Source organism: Lupinus angustifolius, chromosome LG17 (genome assembly GCF_001865875.1).
Source record: "Lupinus angustifolius cultivar Tanjil chromosome LG17, LupAngTanjil_v1.0, whole genome shotgun sequence".
Classification (NCBI taxonomy): Eukaryota; Viridiplantae; Streptophyta; class Magnoliopsida; order Fabales; family Fabaceae; genus Lupinus; species Lupinus angustifolius.
The window spans coordinates 10,314,625-10,326,349 of record NC_032025.1 but is presented as its reverse complement, the minus strand read 5'-3'; the positions used below and the strand labels follow the sequence as shown (position 1 = coordinate 10,326,349).

Below are 11,725 nucleotides of genomic sequence, written 5' to 3'. Positions count from 1 at the left end.
ATAACAATAACAACAAGAAGATCAACAAAACAACAATCATACATACTCTAATCATCACACTATCAATCTTGTCCAAAGAACAAGAAGTGATACATTTTCTTGAGTTCTTTTGCATACTCAAAGAATCCTCCAACAATGTAAAATCATGGAAAAACCATGGGAATATGGTCAAGATTTCTGATCAGGAAAATAATCAAGTGGTTGAGAAAATCCAATCACATGAGGATCGAGATTCTGATCCATCACACTGTTATTAAATCAAATTATCAAGCTGGAGTCATTAACATTTATCCTCTAGCTTGAGGGGGCTATTGAAGATCAAAAGCTATCATGATATATTTTGCACATGATACACATGTGATTAATATCTTAGTTAGTTTGTTAAGCGTTTGTTAAGTTGTTATTGTATCACAAGTTATCTTTGTATTGTATATATAGGCACATGACTTGTAATCATTTAATCAAGCAATGAAGATTCACAATATTCATTTTATGCTTTCGCATTATTTTCACAATAATGTATATATCTGAACCACCACCGAGTTCTTGATTGTTTTGTTTGAGATTTGAGAGGTTCATATTTGTTAGCTTTCGCTAGCTTAGTTAGGTTAAAAACTTGTTAATAGCTTATTACTTTATCTATTTTATATACGCGAGATCATTGCCCTTGTACATTCTCAAAGCCCCACATTAATCTAAACTCATTTTTTTCCTTTCTCGCTCTCTCAAGCTTGCTATGCTTGGCAACAAAGGCGAAAGCAAAGTAATCTTATACAATTATAAGTCGATTTTTATCCATGAGCTATATCATTCTTCGGCTAAGTGAAGGTTTGATACTATATTTTAACCTAAAACTTAAAGATATAAGATTTATAGGTCTATTCACTTATATATTTTTTAACTTATCTACTTTTACATAATAAGATACATTTTAAAGAGATGACTTCCTAAAAGATCACTCATCCTAATACTAATCTCATCCAAATATATTTAACTGCTAGTTCTGATGAAATCTAGTGCATGAATGCTAGTAATATCCAACACATATTATATATACATAAGATATTACATGGTTTGGTCAATTAAGAAATGATGTAAATATCAAAATGAGATACAAGGGAAGAAAACAGATACATCACTCATTCACAACATCAACGAATATCAATAAGAATTTCAATTTCCAGTTAAGTCTTGGATGGGAACTCTATGGATGTAAAGATAGATAATGAGAACTTAATCCCTTAAACATGTTTCAAGCTCGATTTGAATTTGTGTCCAAAGTGATTTCCAGATAATGAGGGCATCACACAAAAATTTCAAATAACATTACCAAAAAGTTATAAACTAAATAAGTAATACAAAATGCAAGGGCAATGATTATTGATTGGAAATTATCTATACATATTTATAATTGTATAGTATGTCATTACCTAATTATAAATGAGAATAATGTATTTCCCGGTATAAGGAGATAAATTATTTCCTTCAGCCAATAAAATTAGGACATGTGTCATTTTAATTATTTCTAAAAAAGTATTTCTAAAACTAAACAAAACAGTACACATGTTATACATTTACTGGTTGTAGGAGATAAATTATCTCATGGTGTAAGGAGTAAGTTGCTTGTTCTCAAAACATGAAAAAAAATGTAATCTATATCGATGCTCATTAGACTTTATTTAATTACACTAATTACTCAAATTGTTAAAGCAATACACTCACTTCCTTTAAGGGGTCAATGTAATTATTTTCACTTTGTGTCAGGATACTCACTACAATATATAATTATATATACATAAATTATGAATAATTTGTATAAATGTACAAAATTGATGTTTTGTGTAATTTCAATATATTTAGGTGTTAATATAATTTGAGAATAATGTATCTTCTTATACTATGAGATAATTTAACTTCTCTAGCCGGTAAAAATATGACATGTGTATTATTTTGTTTAGTTTTAGAAATAATTTTCTAAAAATGATGAAACATGTTATGATTATAAATTATTTCCTTCTATCAGGAGATACTTTATTCTCGTATAATTTACTTAAACATTTATAATGATTATTGAGGAAGAGTAATTTATGAGTTAGATATTTCACCTTTCAAAGTGTGAGGGGTTTGTGAGTTAAGAAACATGCAGCTTAGAATGTGAGGATGTTAAAAGTAGAGTATTTCCCTAATTATAATAATGGTAAAAGAGGCTCTTATTAATCCTTAGACAGTAGAATAAAAGATTTTAATTTTTTTTGTGGGCTTTAATATTGCTGAAGCGCATTGGGATGCAAAAGCCCAATGATCTTTCCCCATGGGAAAGTGGAGCAACTGCGAATTGAAATTTGAAAGGACAACTGCGAATTGAAAGGACATTGCTTTTTACTTACAATATCTGAATGCTTGAAATGCTATCTCATATGGGTCATATATGGTGTATCAAAAAAAAAATGTTTCACTAGATATTCTATCCACTATTGAAGTAAAAGAAATTGTAATATTGATGTACTGATAGTGTAAAGAATTATATATTATTATTACATTATTCATCATTCATTTGAATTATTTTTCTGAAAAGTGAAACATAATTGAAAATGAATGACAGTAATATAATGACAGTGTCAAAAACTTATATATTATCAGTATATATATCTTTTTCTCAAACAAAAAATTAATATAAATTTAACTTTTTAAGAGTTTAAAATTTATACATCTTCAATGTAAAGTTTTTTATACTATTAATACATTATTCATCACTGATTTATATTACTTTTACATAAAAATCGATAATAGTTAACATATGAATTACATTTTACACTATCAATACATCATTGACTAATTTTCAATTGACATAAAATGTTCCTCTAATATATAATTTTAGGACAATACATCGAAGGAGTCTTCCCCGATAATTTCTACAAAGGTGAATGTTAACATTCGTTAAACACTTAAATATGTAAAGTTTTAAAATCTAGACATAGTTGGTGTAAAAAAAAAATTTAATGCCAATCCATCATCCATTATTGATTTGTATTATTTTTGTTTGAGAGTCAATAATAGTTAACATATAAATGATTGATGATTTATTGATAGCCTTAAAAATATTTACACTATTAGCATTTACATGTTGAATTCTATTAAGAATGTTATTTTTTTAATTCATGACTAATATGTTTTATGCATTGATTAACAAAAGCTTCCCAAAAATGTGTGATTATATAAAAAAACAAAATTTAACTAAGACCTAAATAACTTAGAGTGTAATATGTATACATCGATAATATAGAGATTTATATACAGTTAGTATATCATTCACCATTCATTTGTATTACTTTTATTTAAAAGTTAATAATAATTCAAAATAAATGTTAGAAAATACATTGACAATATAAAAATTTCTTTATGATATATATATATTTTTCTCAATAACTTAACCATAAAGATTTTGAACTTTGTACGTATAACCGTACTGTGTAAAGAAGGTGGTACAACATGGAAGTAGTGGTGTGTAAACTGTAATCTGTCCTTTGCACATAAAATTTAATTAAAAAATATCATTTTAATTAAAAGACATAAAGGAAGCCTACACTTTCTCTTTATACTTCATCACTGTTACCATTTATCCACTAGATAACAAGTTTTATGAATTAAATAATATTGAGTTTGTAATAACTGATAATCAACTTTTACCTTACTTCTCCAAGAAGGAAACTTCCATAATAGCTTTTTAAGTAAACGAAGACTTCACTTTGTTCTTTGCTTAATCTTTGTCATATACACTGCTTCACTAGTAACGTTTGTGAGGTGAGATATTGTGAAATGGCAACACCAAAGGATCACATTGAAGATATAAGAAGGAAGAAGTTCTCCATTGGTGGGGAACTCAACCCATTGGCCGAAGACTTGCACCAATCCGTCAAGAATCTGTCTGCAGAACTTTATGCCAAAGATGTTCATTTCTTGATGGAACTCATTCAGGTATATCTTCATTTTCCTATGTATGTGTGTGTTTGATGTTGTACATAATCAATCATAAGTGTGGATAAAAGGTGAAGTTATCAAATGAATCTATTTTCTTAGAGTCATTTTAATATGTTTTTCGAATATAAGTTAAATTAGTCATTTTTAGGGTCAAATTAGTTTATATCAGGTGTTGTGTTGTAAGACATGCACTAAAAAAGACTAATCTGACAAAAATTAGAAATTTTTGGAACCATTTTATAGTAATAATGCATGTGTTTTGCAATTTTTTTTTTCTTTTCAGTTTTGGGTGTCTTTTGTTTTTGATTGACTAAGCAGTGCAATCATATTATCTTATTATAGTGGTTGATTGATCATCATAAATTTTGCTGTGACTTTCACAGAATGCTGAAGATAACCAGTACCTTGAAGGAGTGAGTCCAACACTTGAGTTCATCATAACATCAAAGGACATTACAACCACTGGTGCTTCAGCCACATTGCTCATTTTCAACAATGAAAAGGGTTTTTCTCCTAGAAACATTGAATCTATCTGCAGTGTTGGACGATCCACAAAGAAAGGAAACAGGAGCAGCGGTTACATAGGCGAGAAAGGTACATTCTCATACTTAACTGCCTCAACAAAAGGGTTTTAGAAAGATTTGTGTGCATGTACTTACAAGATTAATTAAATATTTCAAATGGTATGTTGATAACTTGACGAATTCTACATGTATGCACGTAACTACCTTGAATCAGTTACTGTCAAAGCATTTTATTTTTCAGAACATAATATTGTTTACTATTTTTACCAAAGAAATAATCAAATAAACAAATGCGTATGATTTTTTTGCGAGTTGATTTATAGAAAGTAACAGAGGGAATGGAAGGATTGAAAACCATGAAGTATACAAGCCTTTATTTTCTCTCCCTTCCTCTCCAAAACCAACTCGCAAATGGATCCTTAATTAACAATGTTTTAGCTAATAGGTCTAAGTCTCTAGTTCAAAATATAGTTATCAGGTTTTCCTCAGCTTTGTATCTTTTAAGAGGCAATTTAATTGATAATCAATTAGGATGAATAATACAATACAAACGGAAAGGATGATTCATGGCTAAGGATATGCATGCATTAGACCAGTCAAATAAAACAAAAAGATGCAAATGTCTGACAAAAATTTTCCTATGTTTGAATTGCAGGAATTGGTTTCAAAAGTGTATTTCTAGTAACTGCTCAACCTTATATTTTTAGTAACGGATACCAAATGCGGTTGAATGAGAAGCCTTGCCCACATTGTGGTCTAGGGTATATAGTTCCTGAATGGGTTGAGGAGAATCCAACCCTTCTTGACATAAAGCAAATATATGGTGATACTCTTCCAACTACAACAATTATCTTACCATTGAAGGCTGACAAGGTCCAACCTGTGAAACAACAGCTCTCGAGCATTCATCCAGAAGTTCTGCTGTTCCTTTCCAAAATCAAACATCTTTCTATCAGAGAAGATAATGAGGATCCCAACCTGAATACTGTTACTGCTGTAGCTATCTCAAGTGAGGTTAACTATATGACAAGGAAGAACATGAATGCTGAATCTTACACTCTCCGTCTCTCCGCGGAGGAAAAGGATGATTCTGGAAAAGAATGCAGCTACCATATGTGGAAGCAAAGGTTTCCGGTCAGAGTAGAAAATGTAGTGGAAAGGAGAGTCGACGTGGAGGAGTGGGTTATCACATTAGCCTTTCCATGTCAGGAGAGGCTCCATAGGGGAATGAGCTTACCGGGTGTCTATGCATTTCTTCCCACAGAGATGGTCACTAACTTCCCCTTCATAATTCAAGCAGATTTTGTCCTAGCTTCATCAAGGGAGACAATTCTCTTGGATGATAAATGGAATCGAGGGATACTAGAATGTGTTCCATCAGCTTTTATGGATGCATTCAAAACACTTGTCATAGCATCAGATCAAGCTCCTATATCTAATTTGCCTCCGATGTTCAAGTTCCTTCCCATTGATAGTTCCCCCTATGAGAAGTTAAATGATGTGAGGGAGAAAATCAAAGAAAAAATGCTTGAAGAAAATATTGTTCCTATTGAGACATACAGTGAGCAGAAGCACTTCTATAAGCCTCGTGAAGTTGGCAGGCTACTGCCTGAATTCTGGAACATTTTGACCAAGGCTCGGGCACAAGGAGTATACTTGCTTAATCTATCATCTCATGATGGAAGAAAAATCTTGAGTTCTGCATTTGATATAAATGAGTATGATCACATACTCAATTTTTTAGGTGTACAACAAGTCAATGTTGATTGGTATGCAAAGTGCATTCAGAGTTCTAATCTTGTGGATGGAGTATCAGAAGATGTCTATTTGGAGCTTTTACTGTTTGTTTCCACTAACTGGTCTAGATTCCGTGGCACCAACATGATGAGCATTCCATTGATTAAATATGTTGGTTCTGATGGGAGTATGGCCCACTTCAGTCTTGATGAGTGCATACAGCACCATGGCGCCAAGCGAGTAATCCTAGCAGATCCAAATCAATCTTGTCCTTGCTCTTGGCTGATTGATTGGAACAAAGAGTTTGGATGTGCTTCCAACCAGTTTTTTATGCCAGAAATCTCACAAAAAGCTATCCAGCTGTTCCCCCGGAAACAGATTTTGTTGGAGTGGCTACAAAATCAAGTTAATGTTGCTACATCTAATATTTACACTTTTGCGAGTGCCATTTGCAGTTCTATTAGAAGTAACCGCAGGCTCGCCATTGCATATGCTCATTTCTTATATCAATCTTACTCAAAGTGTTATTTATTGAACCGGGAGGTTGATGGTCTGTGCAGTTGTTTGCCACTTGTTGACAACTACGGACATGTGACTGATAGCAGAAAAGGAGTTCTAGTACCTGCAAATGTGAGCAAATGGGCAGATTTGATTGTTTCTAATCCTTGGAGAAGTGAAGGTTATGTTGAGCTTGGAGAGGAGTACTTGCATCCATGTCATTATGCAGGCCAATATACACGCAATGGGGAGCTCATTGAATTCCTTAAAACTCACGTTGATGCTTCTGATATACCTCATATATCCCCTCCAAATGCTGGATTTTCTGCTGTAGATACACGACTTACCAAAGACAATGCTTTCTTGCTTTTAGATTGGATTCGGAACCTGAAGTATAAGGGAACACGTCTACCACAGAGATTCTTGAAGTGCATAAAGGAAGGCAGCTGGCTAAAAGTTACAGTTAATGGATGGAGGCCACCTTCGCAGTCATTTTTAATTCGCTCATCTTTGGGAAAAATTTTGCAAAATGGTTCTGTTCTTGTTGACATACCACTCATCGATGAGAGTTTCTATGACGACAGAATAAATGAGTATGAGGAAGAGTTGAAAACAATTGGGGTGATGTTCAGTTATGAGGAGGCATGTGAATTCATTGGAAGAGAACTCATGTCTCGCGCAGCTTCCTTCACTTTGAGTAGAAGTCACATTCTTTTGATGCTTAACTTCATCCAATATCTGAGGAAAAGTCTTCTTCCCTTAGATAAATTTGTCAACAGCATCAGACAAGGAAGTTGGCTGAAGACATCTCATGGTCCCAAGTCTCCTGTAGGATCTGTATTGTACGATTCAGGATGGCGAGTTGCATCACAAATCAGTGATATCCCTTTCATTGATGAGGCTTATTTTGGTGATGAAATATTTCAATTCCAAGAGGAACTGAAGTTGTTAGGTGTGATAGTTGGCTTCGGTGGAAACTACCAAGTTGTGATTGACCATTTGAAATCACCCTCAAATTTGGTCTCTTTGGCAGATGAGGCCCTTCTTTTGATACTCGAGTGCATTCAATTTTCACGTACCTCTAGCAAACTAATAAATTCGCTCAGTGGTACAAACTGCTTCAAGACAAACATGGGTTTCAAAGCACCTGGAGAATGTTTCATGTATGATCCTGTATGGGGTTGTATTTTAGAAGTATTCAATGGTCTTCCAGTGATTGATCATAAATTCTATGGAGAAAAGATTTTCACTTTTAAGGATGAGTTGAAGCGAATGAAGGTGGTGGTCGATTTCGAGGAGGCAATAAAAAAATTTGCTGGTCTCTTCAAACAGATGGCATCACAAACTTCCTTTAACCAACAACATGTATATTCATTTCTCTCATGTTGCCGGCGGCTTAAGGGAACTCAATACAGATTTCCTTCAGATTTCTCAATCATCATACACAACCAGAAGTGGTTGCTTACTCGGGTTGGTGATTATAGGTGTCCAGGACACTGCATTCTATATGGTCCAGACTGGAAATCACTCTCTCCAATAACTCTTCTCCCTTTCATTGATGACACTGACACTTGTTATGGTGAGGCAATACATGAGTACAAGGAAGAGCTGAAGAGCACTGGTGTTGTTACTGAATTCAAAGATGGCGTGAAGTTTGTGCCTAAATGTCTAAAATTCCCTTCAGATCCCTCCACCATTACTCCTGAAAATGTGATTTCTTTGTTAGAATGCATCAGACTTCTTATAAAAGAGAATAATCCTTCCCTTGATGTTGATTTCACAAAAAGATTATCCAAAAATTGGTTGAAGACTCATGCTGGTTATAGGCCTCCAGATAAGTGTTTGCTGTTTGATTCCAAGTCGAGTTCTTACCTGAAGGCAACTGATGGACCTTTCATCGATGAGAATTTTTATGGACCCAACATTGCAACTTATAAGAAGGAACTTAATGCAATTGGAGTCACTGTTGATATTGAGAAAGGGTGCTCCTTAGTTGCTAGTCACCTTGACTTTCACTCTGATTATGACACCATTGTGCAAATATATAGGTACTTAAGTGAACACAACTGGAAACCTGAGGATCAATCTGCCAAAAAGATTTGGATTCCGGATGGAAATAAAGATGGAAAGTGGGTCAATCCTGAGGAATGTGCTATACATGACCAGGATAATCTTTTTGGTGCAAAGTTTTATGTTCTAGAAGGTTTCTATGATAAGAAGATACTTCCTTTTTTCTCCTTTGCCATGGATGCCAGGAACAAGCCTTCAGTTGACGATTACGTCGACCTTTGGAGTGATTGGGAGAGTTCAGTGGAACAACTGTCACTTGACAAGTGCTATAAGTTCTGGATGTTTATCTTGCAACACTGGAGCATAAAGACCGAGAACAAACTTTCTGATAGCTTGAAGAAACTACCTGCAACATCAGGCAACAGTGAAATATTTTTGCTAGACAAGGAAGGTGTTTTTATTGCTGATAATCTTCATCTCATGAAGCTTTTTGAAGGGGAGAAAGTTTTTGTCTGGTATCCTCGGCAGAACTTGGCGCCACTGGACCGGTGCAAGTTGTTTGACATTTACAGAAAAATCGGTGCTCAGAATATCTCTGAATCTCTGTGCAAAGAAGAATCATCTTTACTAACTAGTTTTCAACTCAATCAGGTGGATCCAAGTAATGTTTTCAACCTTAAGGGGTTGGTTAAGCTTATTCTTGGTTTCCTTGCTTGTTCTAGCTTAAACATGGATGTAGACAAGAGGCATGAAGCTGTTCAAGGACTTCTCAACCTGAAATTGTTCGAGTCAATGGAGCCAATCACTGTAAGCTATAGTTTATCACTATCATCAGGTGACATTCTAACCAAGCAAGCAAACAGAATGGTGCGGTGGGAGAAGGAAAGTTCCAAGTTTTTCACTCAGAAGATGGACTGGCTCAGTGGAAATTCAAGTTTGATCAAATATGCTACATATTTCTCAGAGGCAATATCTGAGGGTGTTTTGTGCGAGAATTACGATCATGTAGCTGAACTATCTGAGCTGGTTAAATTGGCTTTCGTGCTGAAATTCAACAATGAAGAAATTGAATTCTTAATGGAGTCAAAGAATTTGCAGATTTTCTGTGAGGATGAGGAGTTCCTCAGTTCTGCCTTCCCCTCTAGCTAGGTACTTTGTGCTGATCTTTGTGATATTTATAAGGTTTGCTTGTTTAATCTATATTTGTGTTTGGTTGTTTGTAGAATATGGTTTTATTTCAGTTGATCAGTTGTTCCTTTAACTTTGTGTCATTGTCAGTGGTGTGTGATTGTTTAATGACTATAAAATGCAGTATATTTACTAAGTTGAAGAGTTGCTTGTAGCTCAATTTCATGGCCAATTGCTTTCTTATTATTGCATGGTTGAATCCAGTTCTTTAAACACCTATTTTATGATCTCTTGCTTTTCAACTCTTGCTCAATTCTGAGGAATCCTTTGATCTGTTAAGCATTTCAAGTACATATCAGTTCAGATATAGGTTTTTTTTATTGCTTCCTTTAATCTATTGAGAAATTCAAATTCATATCATTTTGATGTCATGTTTGTCAACTCGCATATCTTCTGTTTAGGTTTGAGTGCATAGTTTCCACATCTTATAGATTAAAGGAATAGTGGGGAAGATATTCCACATGTATTACCATTTGTTATAGTCATCACCTATAAAGATATAACCTTCAAAGACAAGTTCACGAAGCTTGTTTTTATGACTACTTGAATCAAACTACAAGCTCAACTTACAAATTTTGCATTCCTAAATGAAACCCAAAAAGGGCACTAAGTGTCAAGATACAAAAAAGAAAGAAGTATAGCCTCCAAGAGAATAGAGTGTAACTCTCTCTTCTTTTACTAACATAACATGCTAAGAATGGATGGCACACTATCCCTCATGTGTGGCAAATTTATCGACCCATTTGCCACGGTAAGGCACTGGAAAACCACTTAGTCGACCTGGAAAAAAAGGGAGAGACATATCCAAATAGTATGACATGATAAAAGCATGAGGGTTCAAATATACCATCCAAAATTATGTTTATGATTTAAAACTTCATATTGCTATTGCAATTAAGTTTTTCAAAACACAAACACATCATCCAATATAAAGATTATGAATTATTAATATAGAAGTCATATTGTTATTGCATTTAGGCTTATCAAGTCTCAAATATACCATTGTAGTGAGGGGATTAAGGGACAACACATACATTACATCCACTTCCCATATCATCCAGAAAACATGGATCTTATTCACATTTGAATTTATAGGCAACTAGTGTTAGGTATACCATCCCATTTCAAATTATAATAATTGCATTTAGCAGATAGGGTCTTAACTATGCCATATAGTGTTATAAATGAATAATGAAGCATTTAGGGACATATAGGCTAGATCCATACCATATGCTTTCACACTCAATATCATCATAACCTATTTAAGGATATCATGGCCCCAAGTGTACCATCCCAAATTACAATTGAATAATAAAATTCATATTGCAATTGAATTTAAGAAACCAAAGGCTCAATTCTATTTTTTTAGCATCCTGATATTATATTATTGATATAGAATTCATAATTCATATTGAAATTTCATAGAGAGTCATTCAACATATTAGGACCCATTCAAATTTAGAAATTGTAGGCAACTAGAATTTATCTTGTAAGCAATGTACAATTTTCACAGCCCAAATCAAACTTTTGGGTTTGTAAAGCCAATTAAAAGCCCGGTTCATCAAAGATCAAATACTATTGAATTATCAAACCGAGATTAGAAAAATCGCATTATCGCCACAAATGAAATCTCAAGAAATACATCATTTTCCTTGCATCAATTATAAATAAACCCAAAGATTGAAAATCATGTCATTGATAAAAGGTCGGTAGGGACACAAGGAAATCAAATTCTATCTCTCTATCCAACCATTGTTCCAGACATTGCAAAAATAATCAATTATAAAGAA

General features: G+C 33.7%; 1 protein-coding gene across 1 annotated transcript; it reads left to right on the top strand.

Moving 5' to 3' along the window:
- LOC109331444 lies at window positions 3,783–10,121 on the top strand. The gene is made up of 3 exons (XM_019565945.1): window positions 3,783–3,975; window positions 4,362–4,572; window positions 5,158–10,121. Exons 1-3 carry the CDS (start codon window positions 3,817–3,819, stop codon window positions 9,894–9,896), a joined length of 5,109 nt encoding a protein of 1,702 aa, XP_019421490.1. The 5' UTR covers window positions 3,783–3,816; the 3' UTR covers window positions 9,897–10,121.

What these genes read in the sequence shown, in the direction of transcription:
- LOC109331444 (XM_019565945.1), top strand. Translation starts at nt 3,817, where the DNA reads ATGGCAACACCAAAGGATCACATTGAAGATATAAGAAGGAAGAAGTTC. An exon ending in TCTTGATGGAACTCATTCAG is followed by an intron (nt 3,976 to 4,361) that starts GTATATCTTCAT and finishes TGACTTTCACAG; the next exon opens with AATGCTGAAGATAACCAGTA. An exon ending in CGGTTACATAGGCGAGAAAG is followed by an intron (nt 4,573 to 5,157) that starts GTACATTCTCAT and finishes TTTGAATTGCAG; the next exon opens with GAATTGGTTTCAAAAGTGTA.